At 59.7% G+C, this 17,818-nt stretch overlaps 1 protein-coding gene across 1 annotated transcript; it reads left to right on the top strand.

The window, feature by feature from the left end:
* Nucleotides 1–7,039: 7,039 nt before the first annotated feature.
* Nucleotides 7,040–17,722, top strand: Tmem179 (transmembrane protein 179). Its single transcript, XM_046453079.1, has 4 exons — nt 7,040–7,465; nt 14,168–14,305; nt 15,140–15,218; nt 16,106–17,722. Exons 1-4 carry the CDS (start codon nt 7,161–7,163, stop codon nt 16,283–16,285), a joined length of 702 nt encoding a protein of 233 aa, XP_046309035.1. The 5' UTR covers nt 7,040–7,160; the 3' UTR covers nt 16,286–17,722.
* The last annotated feature ends 96 nt before the right edge of the window (nt 17,723–17,818 follow it).

Below are 17,818 nucleotides of genomic sequence, written 5' to 3'. Positions count from 1 at the left end.
GGCCAAGAAACAGAATATACAGAAAGAACATTCAAACACTGTACTAGGTGACAAGATTTCAGCAAGTTAAAAAATGATATTGTGCAGGCTAAATTCAACAATCATAATGCAATAAAATAGAAATCAACAACAACAAAAAAGTCCTTCAAATTGTGTGCATCTGGAAATGCACTGTTAATTTTAGCAGGTATTGAAGACAGACAAAAATAGAAATTGTAATCCATTCGTAACTGATGACTATGAGAATATTTCACATCAAAACCTATCAGATACACAGGCACAGTGGCACATGCCTGTCACCCCAGCGGCTTGGAAGGGTTGAAGCAGGATCACATGTTCAAAGCCAGCCTCAGCAACTTAGTGAGGCCCTGTGCAACTCAGTGAGACCCTGTCTCTAAATTAAATATAAAAGGCTGGGGATGTGGCTCAGTGGTTAAGCGTCTGTGTGTTCAGTCCCTAGTACCAAAAAACAAGACAAACAAAATAAACCTATCAGATATGGCCAAAGTGTTACTAAGAGGAAAATATATAGCCATATTTTATTTATTAAAATTGAAAAATAGTAGGTTAAGATTTTTTTCCTTTTTGATGTTGGGGATTGAACCCATTGTCTTGAAATGCTAGAAAAACGCACTCAAGAGAAATGGTGTATTAATCAAAACAGCAGTCCATGGCCCAGAACCTAGTATTGGCCATGTCCTTCCCAGCACGGCTCAGGGACAGAGTCCCCCAGCTCCTTTTGGATCTCAAGTGCTCCCAGTCGGCTGGGCAGGTGGACACTGTTGGAGATGCAGGTGCCATCTCCACTTAGGCTGCATCGTCATGCGATGACCTCCGTCCTTTGCTGACTCTGCTCTCCAGTAAGCCTCTCATCTGTGCTCCGTGCTCTGCTCTCCATGGTGCCTCCCCCGGGCACTGCTGACCAGAAGCAAATGCACTCACAGGTGGGGTATGGATGGCTGTTCTGGTCCTGCTGACAGTCACCTCCCAGGGTCAATCAGTACACTGACCCTTGAGATTTCTCTATCAGACTCTGACTCAGCTTAGGGAGTGCTGCTGTGTCCTCTTGGAACCATGAGCCTGTGTTCTGAGCCTGCTGTACTGAAGCCCTCACCCCCAGATGGTAAACTCGATCACATCCCACGAGAGTGAGCCTGTGGTGCTTTCCAAAGTGTGGCTCCAGGACTTGCTAACCATTCTCTATCCCTACCCTCCCCACCCAGTGATCCACCTACCTACCCTCTTACACATCCACCCATCCCTCCACCCTGGCCACTCCGTCAATGCGTTTATTAACCCTCATCCCCCTCCCATTCATCAATCCATCCATCTACTCTCCCTCTCACCCATGCCCACCCATCCACTCACCCACCCCCTCACCAACGCATCCATCTGCCCACCCACCCACTCACCCATCCACCCATCATCCACCCACCCATCTGCTCATCCACCCACTCACCCATCCACCCATCCACTCACCCATCCACTCACCCTCATTCATTTAGCGCCCCCAATGATGCACCAGTCCACTAATCCGCCCGCTCGTTCCCCATCTGCCCTGCCGCCCTCTACCCCTTATGCCTCTGGGCAGTCCCCATCTGGCCATTCTTCTGGGGAGTGCTCATCTCTCTCCCAGGGTCCAGGGAGAACTGCCCTGTGGGTCTCAGGTGGAGCACAGCTGGCAGAGGGAGAAGGAACTGTGGACTTCAAGCTGTGTTGAGAAGAGAGGGCTCTTCTCTCTGTGTCACCTTCCCTGTGTCCACCCTCAGAGTGAAGAGGTGGCTCTGGACCTTCTGTTTGTTCCTGGGCCACTTCTCATGCTGGCCTCCCTCAGCCTGGATTCCTCCCTGCCAGCCCCTCCCTCGGCTGGAGGCCTCGCAGGCCAAGTCTGCCCCCCCGTGTCTGTGTGGCACCCCCCTGCACAGCCCTGTGGCCGGCCACAGCCACGGTTCCATGCAGGGACATGGTGGGCTGGGGAGCGCCCCAGGAGGAGGCTCTTTCCCAAGTCTTCTCTCTCTATCCCACCTACTTGAAGTCCCTCAGGGCACCCTGTCCCTTTGCTAGTGTCCCCTGCCCGCTCCAGCTCTCCAGGTCCTCCTGGACCCATCAGGTTGGCAGCTTCCTCCCCCCTGGCACCCCTGCCACCTGTTGCCTCTGCGTGTCTGTCCTCCATCCATGGGCATGGTGCCTGGAAGGAGTGCTGCTGTGTCTTCTTGGACCCATGTGGCAGAGCAGGTGGCCTCTATCCATGGAGGGAGGAGGGGAGAATGAGGCAGGGTCCCTGACCTGCCCACAAGCTCTGGGTGGTGAGCAGGGCACAGTTACCGCTGCTTGGCAGGTGCCCATCAGGCACCTGGGCTTCATTGCTGTGCCCTTGTTAGTGGGGACTAGCAGGTGTGTGGCCTGGCCTGATTTGGTTTCTAGCCCTGGAGGGAGCCTGGAGGAGGGAAGAGACTGTGGTGGAGAGTGGATTACGGGATGCCAGCCACCTGCAGGTAAGGGACAAGGGTCACAGTGTGGGAAGGACAGGCAGGCCCTGCTGTGGAGTGGGCATGGGCAGGAGCCAGAGGAGCCAGCAAAGGTGGGGGCGCAGCAGACAGGAGGCCAGGGAGCCCCACAGAAGGCAGATGGGCAGAGGACGGAGGCAGGGCCTCTGGGCCTCAGAGGGGTGCCTGTCCTCCCCCAGAGCTCTGGGATCCAGCAGAATGAGGACTGAGGGGACTGTATGGGTCAGCGTTCTCTACAGGAACCCATCAACAGGAAGCACAATGATCAAAGGGGATTTCCTGGGTTGGCTTGGTGACCAGAGGCTGGACAGCGCCCAGGTTATCATCTGGGGGCTGCGGAGCTGGACGAACAGCAGCTGCTCAGCCCAAGAGGCTGAAGCCTCAGAACAAGAGGGACCAACAGTGTGACCCTCCTCTGAGACCCAAGGCCTCTGGGAACTCCCTGGAGAATCACTGCAGAGTGACTTCAGGAGAGTGAAGAAGTCAGAGTCCAGTATCCTCAGGCGGTGGCAGCCGCAGTCAAGAACCTGTCAAGGAGAACCGAGCCGCCTCTGCTGCGGCTCCCTGCTCTTCAACTTTCATTCCATCCAAGCCTCTGGCCTACTGGCAGGTGCTGCCCACGCTTAGAAGGGTCTCCTCTTCTGTTGCTGTCCCCCACGCCAGGCATTCCTCGACACACCCTCACTCACACCCAGAAGCCTCGTGATCCAATCAGCTCGACAGTTCAGATTACCTGCTCAGGGCCTCCGACATTCCGTCTGCCCTCGGCCCCTCTGTGGGTCCCCCTGGAAGCAGAGGCCCCTTGGGCACAGGAGGCCGGGGCCACAGGGAGGAGTGCAGGGGTCAGCTTGTGAGGTGTCTGGGCCTCAGCCCCTCTGGGCAGCTCTGGGGTTGCTGCTTGGCCTCTGGAGGTTCTCATGGCTTTCCCAGCTGAGCCTTCACTGTCCCTCCACTGCCCTGCCCTCCTTCCCCACTCCCCGGGTGCTTTGCTCAGTGCCTCTTCAAAGAGCTGCCAGGCCCTTACTCATAGGGGACAACAGCTCTGGGTCCTGTCCCCGACCCCCACTGCCTTTGGAGAGGGCTGGGCTCCCTCTTCCCCTGGCCCTCCGGGACAGGGCACACAGTTGCTCCCTGGGAGAGGTCCTCACCAGAAGCAAGGATGGGGACACTCAGGTATAGCCATGCCCCAAGCTGAGCCTCCCAAGTGGAAGCCTAGCCACTTTGCGGACCACAGGGAACTCCCAGCCTCCCCTCTGCCCCACCAACCCAGAGGAGGAGGGACAGTCCGGCCCCCAAAGCAGGTGACAGAAACACAGGTGACTGCCACCTCTAGTTCCCAGGCTTGTCTCTTAAGTGCCAGCCCCTTTGGGTCCGTGGACCACACTGACCTGGGTGCGGGTGGCTTGGTGCCTTGCCAGGCAGGGTGGGAGTGCAGCTAGCATCCCCAACACGAGTGCACGCACAGGGCTCAGCCCGAGCAGACACTCCTTCCAGCCAAGCCAGCAGTTCTGGCTCCTGCTCACTGGCGCGTGGCTCTGCATCGTAAAAGTGACCAGGTTCCCGCCTCTGCCTGGTGTGCCAGCGTCCTAGCTGTTTTTGCTCTTGGCTGGAACAAGCGGCGGAACCAACATGCATGTGCGCGTGTCCTTATGAACAGACCTTCTCCTTGGAGCTGTGGCTTTGTAGAGGTGGCAGAGCCAGGGCCAAGGAGAGGTGCTGGCTGTGGCTCCCACAAGTGCTGTCAGGGTCTCTCCTGGAGCAGCACAGCCCCCTGGCCAGGCCAAGGCTCAGCCTCGCAGAGTCAGCCGGTTATGGCCGTGGGCTTGTTTCTGTCTGTTTGCGTCTTCCCAGAGCAGGACGGGGTTACAATCGTGCTCAGTCCCACTTCTGTGACTGACCTGTCCTTTATCTTACCAACCTGCCCGTGGGTTGGGGGTGTGCAGTGAAACCTCGCCGGCCTGGTGACGTGACTGCCCATGTTCTCTTTCACTCTTCTGTTTCCCTCTTGACTTTGATGATAATACACTTTATTTTGCCACAAAGGATTTGAAATTTTACATGGTTTCGACTTTCTGTCTTTATATTTTTTTTTTAAAGAGAGAGAATTTTAATGTTTATTTTTTGGTTATCGGCGGACACAACATCTTTGTTTGTACGTGGTGCTGAGGATCGAACCCGGGCCGCACGCATGCCAGGTGAGTGCGCTACCGCTTGAGCCACATCCCCAGCCCTGTCTTGTCTCTATTGTCACGGGATTTTCTGTCCTGCTGAGAAGTGGTTCCCTCACCTCTGATTGTGAAAAAATAGTCTTAGGTTTTCTTCCTCAATTGTTGTCGTCTTTCACTCTCGGTTCTGGCTGTGGGAACACAGCGGGTTTGCTCTGCCTTGGGCCTGAGTGTGTGCCCACCTGCCGGGGCCGGTTTTCATCTAACGTTATTCTGTGTGTGCCTGTGAGGCTGTTTGTGTTCGTCAGCTTTTGATGCTGTGGGTAAAACATCCGACAAGAACCACTTAGAAGAGGAAAGATTTACTGTGGCTCACAGCTTCAGAGGATTCAGTCCATGGTTGGTTGGCTGCATTGCTCTGGGGCTGAAGTGAGGCAGGACATCCTGGTGGGAGGGAGAGGGTGGGGGGGGGAAGCTGAGAGAGAGACGGAGGAAGAGGGAGAGAGGGTCAGGGACAGGAAAACCCTTCCAGACTCACTCCCAGTGACCCACTTCTTCCAACCATGTCCTGCGCTCTAGTTTCCTTCCCTCCCCATAATCCATTCAGCCACAAAGGATTAACCCATGCATGAGCTTGGAGCCTCACGATCCATTTCCCAAAAGCTCCTTCTCTGGACACTGCTGCACTGGGGGCCAGGCTTTCAACACAGGAGCCTCTGGGAGACTTGCAGATCCACACTGTGACACCGTTGCTGGGCCATGAGCTGTGAACTGGTGCCGGAGTGAAGCAGTGCGAGCAGCCCCCATCCAGCCCCTGGTCGATTTGGGGGTGCAGAAGTCTAGCCCCTACCCAGTGTGGGGTGATTCTGAAGGGCCATTCCTGTGGGACTGTCCTTACCTGCCTGAGTCACTGGGCACTTCTCCCTGGCCAGTCCTGCTGCTCTTGGTGGCTCCTAGGTGTTGTTCCCAGAGGACCCCCACATTCGTCCAGCCCAGGTCAGGTTTTCTGGGAGACACACACTGGGCTTCAAGACACTGGGCAGGAGACTAGGGACTGGACCAGGGCAGGTAAGTATCAGGGCCACCTTGCTGGTGGTTGGCACAGAATGATTGCCCCTCCCTTGGGGAACCTGAGTACCATGTCAAGGGAAGGAAGTGCCCTAGGTGGCACTCACCTCAGGAGCCTGAGGGGCGGGGGCAGAGCAGGAAGTGCAGGAGCACGGACTGGACTGGATGACAGATGCTGGGTGCCCGGGATGCCAGGGGACTGAGGATGGTCTCTGATTCAAGGGCAAGTGTCCACCCAAAGAGGAATAGTTATGCACATTGTTGGATCATCATTATTGTGGAGTGTTATGCTGTTATTAAAAAGAATAAAATAGACCTGTGCTTGCAGGCAGGAAACTGTCCATATTGCTGAGTGAAAGGACTTGCAGAACCCAGGTACAGCATGAAGGTTGCTGTGGAAGGCATGTGTGGTAAAGTGCAAGATGTCTGCAAGTGTGGATGCCAGATTGTTAAGGTGGTCACCCTGTTGTGGGGGGTGGGGAGAGGAGAATTTCACCTTTTCTGTGATACATATCTATACAGCTGGGATTTAGAAACAAGCATATATTACTTTGGCAATAAAATAAAAGAGTTTTAGTGCTTGCAACAAAAGTGTGTGGCTTCTTCACTCTGGGAATCGGACTAAATGTGACTTAGTCTTCAGGGAAACTAGAAAAGGCATTAATTCTATTAATTAATGCATCAGTGGAATCCACCTCAGCAAAGATGTCTTAATGAGGTGCCTGGGGCATCCATTATTTATCTTATAAACAGCTCCAGGCCCTGCTGTGTCAGGCTGAGGGCTGGGTGCTGAGATCACAAACAGCACACACTCCTGGCTGGCAGCAGGGCCCTCCCCTCTCCCCGGGGGTGACCTCCGTCCCATTCTCATTAACCCAGCTCCTCCGCTTGGCGCCCCTCCCCCACCCCGGGCTTCGTGCGCTCCAGGATCCTGGCAAGTGGATCCTCACTCTAGCTCAGACTTCAAACTCACCCCCCACCTCCTTTCCTTAGCGCTCACAAATGTTGCTCGTGGCACAGCTACTGGCAGAGTCTGGTCTCCATAAGCCGACTGGCTGTACTCCCGCTCCCTTCCCCGGTTTCCGTGCAGCATCTCCATCAATGTAGCTTGGCCTGGTCCAGCGTGGCCCTCACCTAACCCACCTAACCTCCTGCTCCTTCCCCTGTGCGCGCGCCTGGAGCTGTCCGCGGTGCTGACCGCGGGCGCGCCCGGCGTTTGGCCGATGCGCACGCGTCCGGGCGGGGCGCGCGGGACTCGGCAGCGCCGCCACTGCGCAGCCTCCCGCGCGGTCCGGCCTGCGCGCTGCGCCCGGAGACTCTCGCTGCCCGGCTCCCGGCCCCGCCGAGCGCCCCTCGGGCCAGCGCCCGCAGACTCCCGGGCCTGCGGCCTCCTCCCACCACCTCTCGCCCGCGCCCGGCCATGGCGCTCAACAATTTCCTCTTCGCGCAGTGCGTCTGCTACTTCCTGGCCTTCCTGTTCAGCTTCGTGGTGGTGGTGCCGCTGTCCGAGAATGGCCACGACTTCCGCGGCCGCTGCCTGCTCTTCACCGAAGGCATGTGGCTGAGCGCCAACCTGACGGTGCAGGAGCGCGAGCGCTTCACGGTGCAGGAGTGGGGCCCGCCGGCCGCCTGCCGCTTCAGCCTGCTCGCCAGCCTCCTCTCGCTGCTGCTGGCCGCCGCGCACGCCTGGCGCACGCTCTTCTTCCTGTGCAAGGGACACGAGGGGTAAGTGGGGACGCTCGGCCCCAACAGACGCAGCCCTCAGGCCGCGCAGGTGCCCCTTCCGTGCCCTCAGCGTTCCAGGCCCTCCTATCCACAGGAGCACGAGCACTTCCAGGGTTCCCGCAGCCCAGAGACCTGCAGGTGTCAACACTGGGCCCTCACCACCTACGCACGCAAACACAGGGGCCATGATGATCATCCGTACAAGGCCAGTGCCTCCTTCCCCTCCCCACAAGCTTCCGGTCATCGACCCCCCTTGTGGTGCAGATGTTGTGGTGCAGATGTTGCACAGTCATGGCCGAGCTGGCCAGGCCCTTTCAGGCCTTCCTCTGCTGGCGCAGCCAGGCTCCCACTCTCCAGAACTGGGGACAGCTCCCAGCCAGATTCTGTGCCTGTGCTTTGCTCTGCTCTCTCCTGAATGGGGGAAGGGCCCAGGCCTTGGTGGCCAGGAGAGTGGGGGTGCCCTCCAGCACTCCCCATCATCCTGGGACAGAAGCGTGCTGGGGGGATCCTGGGCAGGCACACCCTTGGCTGGGGGCAGGGCAATGAGGGAAGGCCCTGCTTCCTGGTTCCACTACCTCCCTTCCTCTGCTACCATTGTCCTCCTCACCCTGTCCTGCCCTGGCACTACCCTGGAGCTGGGGGAGGAGGTTCACTGGGGCTGGGTGGGTTCCTCAACCAGTGGCATCTTATTAACCCCCACCCACTTGAGGCCTGCTGGGCCTGGGAGGAGCCAGGGTGCCTGTGTGTGAGGGACAGTGAGATCCAGGCCTTCAAACTTTGCCCCGCCCCCATCTGTCACTTGTTGGCAGGTTTTAGTGGCTTCTCCCTCTGCAGGGAGGTGGGAGATGGGCAAGGACTCTGGGGATGTGGGGGTGGGCAGGAGTGGGGCCAGCAGGACTCCTGCTGCCCACCCTGAGAGCTGTCAGTGTGGCTGTCACACAGAGAGGCAGAGAGAGAGGATGAAGGGGGCTCCTGGGGCAGAGAGTGGGGCCAGCAGGCTGTGCCTGGGTGGGGCTGCAGGACCTGGAGGAGGGGTGCAAGTCCTAGGACCCCAGGTGTGGGAGTGTCCTGCAGCTGCTGTAACCAAGTACCACCAACTGGGGGCTTCAGGCCCCTCTTCTCTCCCGGGTCTGGAGGCTGGATGTGCAGAATCAAGGTGTCTGCAGGGCCCCTTTCCTTAGGAGGGCCCTTCCTAAGTGCCTTCCAGCTTCGGCTGCTCAGCAACCCTCCTTGTTCCTTGGCTTGGGGCTGTCACTGCTTTCTGCGTCTGTCTTCACATGGCTTTCTCTCCGTTTCTTGGTCTTCCCTTCTTCTCATGAGGACATGGTCACTGGATTTAGTACCCAGGATGATCTCATTCTCAATCCTCAACTTAATGACACTTTTAAAGACCCTATTTCCAAGTAGTCACAGGTACCTGGGGCTAGGACTTGGACATAGCTTTCTGGAGACACAGTTCACTCCACTAAGATTCTGCACACAGGGCCTGCAGGAAGCCAGATGTCAGCTGGGGAGGCCTCCAAGTGCTGAGGGTTTGGGGCCCCAAACTCTGGGCTGTGAGGCTGGGGTCTGCCCAGGGTGAGCCTGGCAGGTCTCCTTCTCTCTCAATTCCTCAATGGCTAGGGTCCCGAGGAGATGTTTGAGATGTCACCTTCACCCACATCACCAAACCAAGCCTTACCCTGTCAGCCTTCTGCAGGTCCAGGGGGTAGAAACGTCTCTGGACAGGAGCTGGGGCTGAGGAGGGGACATGGGAATAGTCAGAGGAGGGGATGCCCCAGGTCCTGGGGTCCCTCCTGCCTGGGCCTCTGGAGGTAGAGGGTACAGGCCATGGGGGGTCAGCCACTGCTCAAGCACATCCTTCCAGCCTTTTGGGCCTCTGCAGGAGAATTGGCCCCAGGGTGCTCATGGGCTGGCCAGGGCTGACAGGAGAGCAGGTCTCTAGACAGGACTCTGCTTTGTGGCCACAGCAATGGGTGATTTCAGAGAGGCGGGGCGACCTTCTGAGGCTGAGGGACAGGCGAGGGAGTGAAGAGACCCAGAGCTTGCAGGGCAGGGATCTGTCACACAGGGAAGCTCATTCTGCATGACTTAGGCAGCAGACCCCGGGAGCCCCGGCTTCTGTCTTGTCATCTTGTAGAAGATGTCCACCTGCCCTGTGGAATGGCCAGCATCGCCCACTTTAAATGTGGAAACTGAGGCATGAGTTTCCAGGTTCTCCCGGGCTCTTGCATGGAGTCATTCCTGAGGTCCTGAGTAGCATCACTGGCTGAAAGGCAAGCTGACCAGCCCACAGTGGGATTTAGGAAACAGATGGCTGGGTGGTCAGGGCACTCCGAGGAGGGCCACATGGCTTGCATGCACCAGGGGCAGACCCAGGCTGCTTTTGCTGGTAGAATCTTGGGGCCTCTCTGCTCTAGTGGTTGGATTCGTGTCCTGCCTGGAGTGACCCCTCTCCAGTTTTTGTGTGGGCAGCCATGGTTGGTCCAGCCTTCTTTCCTCCAGCACATAATGTCCCATCAGGAGCTATTGGCTAAGGCCACAGGGCTTTTGGCTGCCTGCCCTCCTCTTGGCCTAGTGCACAGTCTAGATGGTGGTCAGCTGTGATGTCAGTACTCATCTGAGTTCTGTAGGACTTGAGTAAAGCTTTTGCAAGCCATTCCAGGCTGAGGGCATCAGTCTGAGGGGACCCTGGTGGGGTGAACTCAGGGCAGGCATCTTATTTGTTTCTGTGTCCTCAGGGCTGGGTGCAGGGCCTGGTGTGTGGGAGTCATCAAATGATGTTTGCTGAGAGGTATCAGCAAGACGCTTGGGTCCTGAGGTGTCCTGCCCTGGGGGCACACAGCTGGTCCTGTAGTCCTTGTAGATTCATGACTTAGCTAGCCTAGGGGTCAGCCCTTCAGACCTGCTGTGTCAGTAAGTTCTGGCCTCCTGAACAGCTTGGGTCTGCAGAGGCCAGCAATGGACGAGGTGGTCAACCCAGAGCAGCACCTCCAATGCAGGCGAGCACAAGTGCTGGGTCAGCAAAGGGACTTGGGACAGCTAAGGGGCTAGGGCAGGCATCTACAATGAGCTCGTGTGGTGGGCAAGGCTCTCAGGGCCATCAGTACTCTGTCAGTCTCTGGTTTCTGAGGTCAGCACACGCACTGCTTCTCCCAAGGCGAGGCAGCCACCTTGAGGCCCTGGCTTCCCTCTGCCAGCACCGAGGCAGAGCCTGGGGCCTGTTGAGGGGCCCTGGGCTGGTCCTGAGCTGTGGGTCTGGAGCATCACCCCAGAGCTCTGGGCTGAGTCGGTGGCACCTGTATCTTTGGGGGTCTTGCCTGCAGGGCAAATGGCAGGGCTGATGTGGGCTGTGGGCCTGGGCTGGGGCAGCTCTGCCGAGAGGAACCCTTTGCGCCAGGCTTGGCAGCAGCCTGTGACTGGCTGGGGAGCAGGGGGTTAAGACAACCCATCTGCCTGCCCACACCTGTCGCTCAGCCTTCAAATTGCTCCCGGCTTCCCAGGGAAGCCGTCACCATGGAGACGGCACATCCTAGGCTAGGCACCCTGAGAGGCAGGGGGAGAAGATATGTTAACCCTGTGTGTGCTACACTCCTCCTTCCACGGTGTCCTGTCCTGGGTTTGTGTGTTGGGGGACAGGGTGGGGTGACATTGTGACCCTCCATCCAGATGAGGCTCCACATATATCCAAATCTTCAAAAATCTGGAAAGCCCAGCAGGCTCCGTGGGAACCCACCAGGAGTGGCAAGATAGCGGAGGAGGCTGTCAGCAGTGGCTCTGACTGGGCCTTCCTTGCCTCCTGGGGGCTCTGAGTCCGGCCATGGCAGGAGAAAACCATGATGCTGAAGTGTCTGGCGTCTGCAGATCATCAGAGTCTCTGGCTGTTGGAGCCTGTGTGTGAGCATCCTCAGTGTTGGCCAGGGACAGGGGCAGGGACTGCAGGGCCCCTGTGCATCCCAGATGTGTTGTACCAAGGGATTCGGGGACGGGCTCAGGAAGACCCTGCACAGGAGCTCCAGCCCGTGGGAAGTGCTCCCCAGGCCCACCTCCCACCCCGCCTGGAATTCACTGCACAGCTCAGGGGCTGCTGTCCCATCCCCACTGGGGAGGCACAGATGTGGTGCTGGTCTGTCAGTTTGTCTGGCCTACTGTCTGCACTGTGGCCAGCCCAGCCCTGCAGAGACCAGCAGGGGGCAGCAGCAGCTGGGATGACCTGTCTGGGAGTTGGGAATGCCAGGTACCTTGGTGGTCCTTGGGAGGACCGCAGAGTGCTGTCCAGCAGGTGGAGGGACGAGTGTGTCCTGGCACAGGCTGAGTCCTCACCCTCCTGCTGTCCACTGAGCTGGATTTTTGTGCCAAAGGCAGGGCTCTTGCTTGGCTCTGTCTGTGGAGGCCAAGTCCCTGCCTGCCCCTGGCCACCCTGGCCTCCTTGGCTGGAGCAGAATAGCCAGTGCAAGTCTGCATGGGGGTGAGCCCCGGGTGACCGTCCTGCTGTCCTCCATGAGCCGTCCTCCAGCGGGCCAGGCCCCTGCTCCCCCAGCTTGCTCAGTCCCAGGCTGCTCTGCACAGGGTGCAGCAGTTCTGAGCCCCAGTCTCCAGGCACCTGGTGCCCATGGGTGACTGCACTTCCTGCAGCCCAGTTTCTTGGTGGCAGCGCTGACTTTAGCCCTGGACATAGCTCCAGATGAGCACTGAGGGCTGGGAGGGCAGTGGGCCATTCACAACAGGGGATCTGTCTTGGGAGGCGTGGGCAGGGAGTGAGTGTCCCTGGGAGTGGGGCCCTGGGTTACCTGGTGGACAGCACCTGCCTCCCAGCAGGGGTGGGAAGGCGAGTGAAGAGCCATTGTGGGGCGAGCAGGCCGGGCCACAGGGCAGCGTCCACCCAGGGTGGGGTCTGTCTGCTGCCAGTGTCCGTTGTGCACCTGCAGGTGGGATGGGACTCGACTCGCTGGGCCCTTGGTCGGAAGCCTGGGTGGAGGCCTGGTCTCCCATCTGGGTGCCTGCCGGTCCTGCTTGCCCTGCTCTTGCTGCTGTGACTGCTGGGTCACAGCCCATGGCTTTAAGAGCACTGCGTCCTCGGGCACCTGTCTCCTCAGGGCTGGGGTCCAAGCCTCCCATCCTGGGGCTCGGCTGCTGGCCCAGTAGCCACTGATGCGGGTGGCCCCTGGTAGCAGTGCTGTGGGATCGTTGCCGAGACTTCATAAGCCTGGTGACACCTGCCTTGAGCTGGGTACAGGGACTGGGTTTGTCACTGGTGTGTCACCTCCTGGGCAGAAGAACCTCAGGCTCCTGTTCCAGCACAGGGCCTGGCAGAGGCAAGAGGAGGGCGCGGGGAGGGAGGGCACAAAGCAGGCTCCCAGGGGCATTGCCCATCTGCTTGCCTGGGTAGCACCTGCCACGCTGGGGGCCACAGCCCGACTTCCTGGCTGGGATGCCACGTGGATTCCTGGTGGTCCCAAAGCCAGGTTGCTTAGAGTCTACACATGGACAGCACCAGTGGGCTGTAAGCCTGTGGCAGTTTGGAGGTGGACAGGCCCTTTCTGGCCACCCTGCTCCTTGCTGCTGTCCTACATGAGGGTATTGCCTGTGAGGGCCCCACTGGGGACGGTCCCTGTCCTCCACCCCCTGGCACCTTAGTGGGCAGCTGACCTGAGGCTCGCCTAAGGGACTTTGAATCTCAGGGGCTTCTGGATGGTGGATGTTCTGGGCACAGGTCTGGTGGCGTGGGTGACCCCACACAGGTCCCCTGTGTGGGCAGACAAGGAAACAGTGGCACCCTGGGTGCCGTGGCTGTGTGCACCTGGCGGAGGCCCTGGGGCCCCCGGGGCAGTGGGCCCAGGCCTGAGCCAGCCCCCCTGATGGCCCCCTGACCCGGGCTCCCAGCTTGGCCCTGGTTGGCCTGGCCTGTGCCAGTTCCCCTTACAGCTCGTCCTTTTAGCTTTAAATAGGTCAGTCAGCACCTTCGGCAAGTCCCTAGTGCAGCCAGTCCCCAGTGCTTTGGAGACCGTGAAGGTAGAAGACCCTCCTTAGTGTCTTAGGCTGTTTGAGATGCTAAAGCAAAGTACCCTGACCTGGGTGTCCTGCTGCAGTCCTGGAAGCTGCATGTCCGCGGCCAGGGTGCTCTCAGGTTGGGTCTGGGGAGGCCTGTTTCCTCGTTCGTGCACGGCACCTTCTTGCCGTGTCCTCATGTGGTGGACACATGATGAGTCCCTTTTACGAGGCAGTAACCCAGTTCCTGGGGCTCCACTCCATGGCCCATCCCTCGTGCCATCCCCATGGGTTGGGATTTCCACAGGTGAACTTTGGGGTGGGCATTCGGCCCACAGTAGTGGGTGACCGTGGGGGTGGCCTGGGCCGTGGCCTTGTGCTGCACAGCCTCAGGAGGGCGCCTTGAGTGCCAGTGCACACTGTCTCTGATGCCTTGGAACAGCCGTCTCGTCCCTGTGCTGGCCTCCTGCTGGCCCTGCCTCCCCTGTGCAGTGACCGTCCCGTGGTTCCAGCTCTGGGTCTTTGGGAAGGTGAGATGGGCAGCTCGGGGCTGCATGTGGACTAGGGCCGAGGGATGGCTGTAGAAGGAGAGCAGCCCCTGAGCCCTGCTGGGACCCATCTGGGTCCCAGATGCCAACCAGGAAGTCCAGAGGGCTGGGCCCATGTTGGGGGTGCTGAGTGCCCCCTGCGTCCATCTCCTGTTCTTGGCTGCAGCTCCTTCTTCTATGCCTTCGTGAACCTCCTGGTCAGCGCCTTCGTGGTCTTCCTGGTCTTCATTGCCAGCACCATTGTGAGCGTGGGCTTCACCATGTGGTGTGACACTGTCACTGAGAAGGGCACTGTGCCCCACAGGTATGCTGCCCCCTGCTGTGTCCCTGGAAGACCTTTCCCCAGCCTTGCCTGTGCCCCAGGGATCTTCCCTCTGAATCCTGTCCTGGTCTGCAGCTTGGCCCTCCCCCCCCATGCCCCCACCTGTGCACAACTGGTCGCCCCTTCTGGGAGCCCACCCCCTCCTTCCTGGCTAGGAGAGCCACCAGGGGTTGGAGGACCCTGGAAAGCTCAAGGTGGCCATGCAGTCCGAGACCCTGGGGTCTTGCCCTGAGCTGCCTGTGGGGGACAGAGGCTTGGGTCCTGGTGGGGTTGGAGGTCTGGCAGGGTAGGGGGTGGAGAATAGAGTAGAAGGCTCTGGTGGGGAAAGGTGGCTCCCTGGCGGGTCAGGGACCTCTGTGATCAGGGCAGCCACTTGGCTGTGACCTGGGGCAGCCTCTGACTATCAGGGTGCCCAAAGTGGAGCATGTGACTGCCCATATCCCTCCGGGATACTTCTGCCCAGCCCTAAGAAGGCCCAGACCTGGGAAGCAGGACCTCAGGTCACCTCTTCCGGAGGCTCCACATTCTTTCTTTAAGAAAATCAACTCTGGAACCTGATGTCTAACTAGGTGATGCAGACCTGGGCACATTGCCTGCCTGACTTCTGTGTGTCCAGTGGTTATCCCAGGCCAGGCTGGGGTGGGTCTGCGGGTTCCTCTCCCCAGAGCCAGTCCTGCTGTGCTGATGGGGGTGGGGACCTAGAGGCTCCCCCTCCCCCGGGCGGACGGCCCTCAGCACTTGGGCGCGGTGCTCCCTGCTCCCTGCCAGCCAGTCTGCCACAGAAATCACCCTCCATACCCACGCCTTGCGTTTTAGCTGTGAGGAGTTCCAGGACATCGACTTGGAGCTGAGTGTGGACAATTCTGCCTTCTATGATCAGTTCGCCATCGCCCAGGTAGGGTGGGGCCATCACTGCCGGTTACTCGTGGATCTCTCCCCAGGGAGGAGCAGGCCCAGGGTAGCCTGCAGAAGCAGAAGGTGCACCTGGAGGGGAGGGCAAGGTTCCTGGTGGCTGGATGGGGTGTGGGGAGGTGGGACTGGAAAGGGGCGTCACGTCCTGGGTTTGAAGGGAGGGGTCTGTGTTCTGGACAGGCCTCAGAGCGCCCTGTGCAGGTGGGTGGTGCAAGGCCCAGGGTCATCGTGGAGCAGAACAGGAGGCCATTGTGGTGTCCCAGGTGTCCCTGTGCACGGGAGGCTCCTACTCTGCCTGTCTGCCCTGCCAGCCCTCACTGGGCTCCATGCTGGGCATCCTGTTGGCTGGACACATTGGTGGTCAGTGGGGCCCCAGGCAGAGCCTGGAGGTGAGGATCTTTCTGAGGTGACCTGAAACGGTCACAGACAGTGACATGTAAATCCAGCAGAAGATGCTTCGGGCCTAATTTGTGCCAGTTAGATGGTGTGGGGACAGACGTGCTCAAAGGGGAATCGGGTAGACGTGGAGCCGGCCTGGAGCTGATTAAATTGTTCTCTTTCAACTGTTTGGAAACAGCAGATAAAGGTCAGTTTATTCCAGTGGCTGGAGGGGGTCCTGCGGTGTGCAAGCTCCTTGGAGCTGAGCAGCCCCAGCTGCTGGGGAGATGTGGCCCTGGCTCCTCCCCAGGGACCCCCTCCCGGGGGAGAGAATGGAATCCACAGGCTCCTTCACAAACTTGGCTCTGGAGGGGGCTGCAGAGAGGAGCCTGAGGTCCCCAGGCCTCTCAGCACATGTCCTCACTCACAGAGTGGGACACTTGGCAGGGTGGGTGCGGGCTGTGCCCTGACGCTGCCCTGCTCTCTGTGCAGTTTGGCCTCTGGGCGTCCTGGCTGGCCTGGCTGGCCATCACCATCCTGGCCTTCCTGAAGGTCTACCACAACTGCCGCCAGGAGGACCTGCTGGACAGCCTGGTCCACGAGAAGGAGCTGCTGCTGGCCAGGCCGGGCCCCCGCGCCTCCTTCCAGGGGGAGAAGAGTGCTGTCATCTAGGCTCCCCGCTGGCAGGGGCGCCGACCCCAGGATCCTTGCCCATCGTCCTGTCCTGGGGGAGCAGCTGGGATCCCTGCCCGGGCCCCCACCCCTGCCAGCGCCGCCCTGCATGTGTCCCCCCGCCCTGCCTGCTGTGAGGTGAGCACCCCGATTCCCACCCAGAGCCTGGCAGCGGCTGGCTAGGCAGCAAAGGGCCAGGGGCTGCCAGGCTTCACGCAGCACTCGGCTCTCCTCCTGGCCAGGTCCCCGGGTCCCTTTGCCACTGGGGCGGCTGGTCCACACTCCGCCTCTGTGTGACTGTGCGTGCCTGTGGGCGTGTGGACAGGGGGGTGCAGGTGCAGAGCAGCTGCCCAGGAGGGTGCTGCTGTCCCCTCCTGCAGATTGCAGCCCAGGCCTCAGAGCCTGGCCAGCCCGGCCCACAGGAGCAGGACGCAGGCAGGGAGCCCGGGCTCCACGCTGCGCTCGGTGGTGAGCGCTGGTGGTGGCTGCGCAGCCCTGCAGGAGAGCCCGGTCCTCCCTGGAGGGCATGTTCCTCTGTGACCTTGTTCCAGGGGCTGGGACCCCACGTGGAAGAGCCCCCCCGCCCTGGCCTCCGTGAGCCAGTTGCCCTGAGCTAGTCCACGGGCTCCCTCTGCACTGCCATGCCCTTCTGGAAGGGAGAGCCCAGCCGTGTCCAGCTCTCTGCTGTCCACCAGTGACTGCTGTGTTTCAGGCGGAGGGTAGCTCAGACCCACCTGGGGAGGCTTGGTGAGCAATGGGAAGCAAGGCCAGCAGGGACTTGTCAGGACACTCTGAAGGCAGGTGCCAGTCCAGGGGAAGTCCAGGCCAGGTGGGGCAGGTTGCTGCCAGCCCAGGGTTCAGCTGGGAGTTTCCCGCAGGTACTCAGGGGACAGTATTGTGACAGTCTGAGGTTCCCAACGCTGCTCTCCTCCTGGGCCCCTCACATCAGCCCTAGTCCACTGGACACAAAGACCCTTCCCAACCCCAAGGGTCCTGGTCTGTCTCCCCAACACAGAGTGGAGTGGCTCCTGCCTCACTCTGCCCCGGGTACAGCCCCCGGGACCCTGGAAGGAGGAGAGAGGGACAGGGCAGGGGACAGGGCAGCTGGCCAAGGGCAGCCGCTGTCAGCGCTGTGTGGACCTACGTCCGCCTGCACTGCATGGCTCTCCAGACACCTAGGCCCTGGGGGTTCCAGGAGGGGGCCTTTGACCTGGGTGCTGGCCTGCCGTGGGCCCTGGGCCCCTGGGGGCTGTGGTGTGGGTCCCCACAGTGGCTCCACTGCAGACTGCTGTTGAGATGCCTGGACTCCTCCCTGGCTGTTTTCAGGGGGGCACCTTATTTTAATTTTCCTTCTGGCTAAACTGAAAGTGAAGATCTTGAACCTCCACATGTCTCTTTCTCCAAGTCAAAATAAAAGCAAACCCTGTCTCCACTGCGGATGAGGGCTTGTCATGTCTCCTGGCTGCCTCCCCCAGCCTCCCCCAGCCTCCCTGTTCCCGTGGCTTTGACTGCCTGCAGTCTGTGATTTGAACC

The sequence above is a fragment of the Marmota monax genome, unplaced genomic scaffold, assembly GCF_021218885.2.
Source record: "Marmota monax isolate L192 unplaced genomic scaffold, Marmota_monax_Labrador192_F-V1.1 WCK01_AAM20220418_F8-fsc00190, whole genome shotgun sequence".
NCBI classification, from domain to species: Eukaryota; Metazoa; Chordata; class Mammalia; order Rodentia; family Sciuridae; genus Marmota; species Marmota monax.
This window is presented reverse-complemented; position numbering and strand designations above follow the sequence as displayed.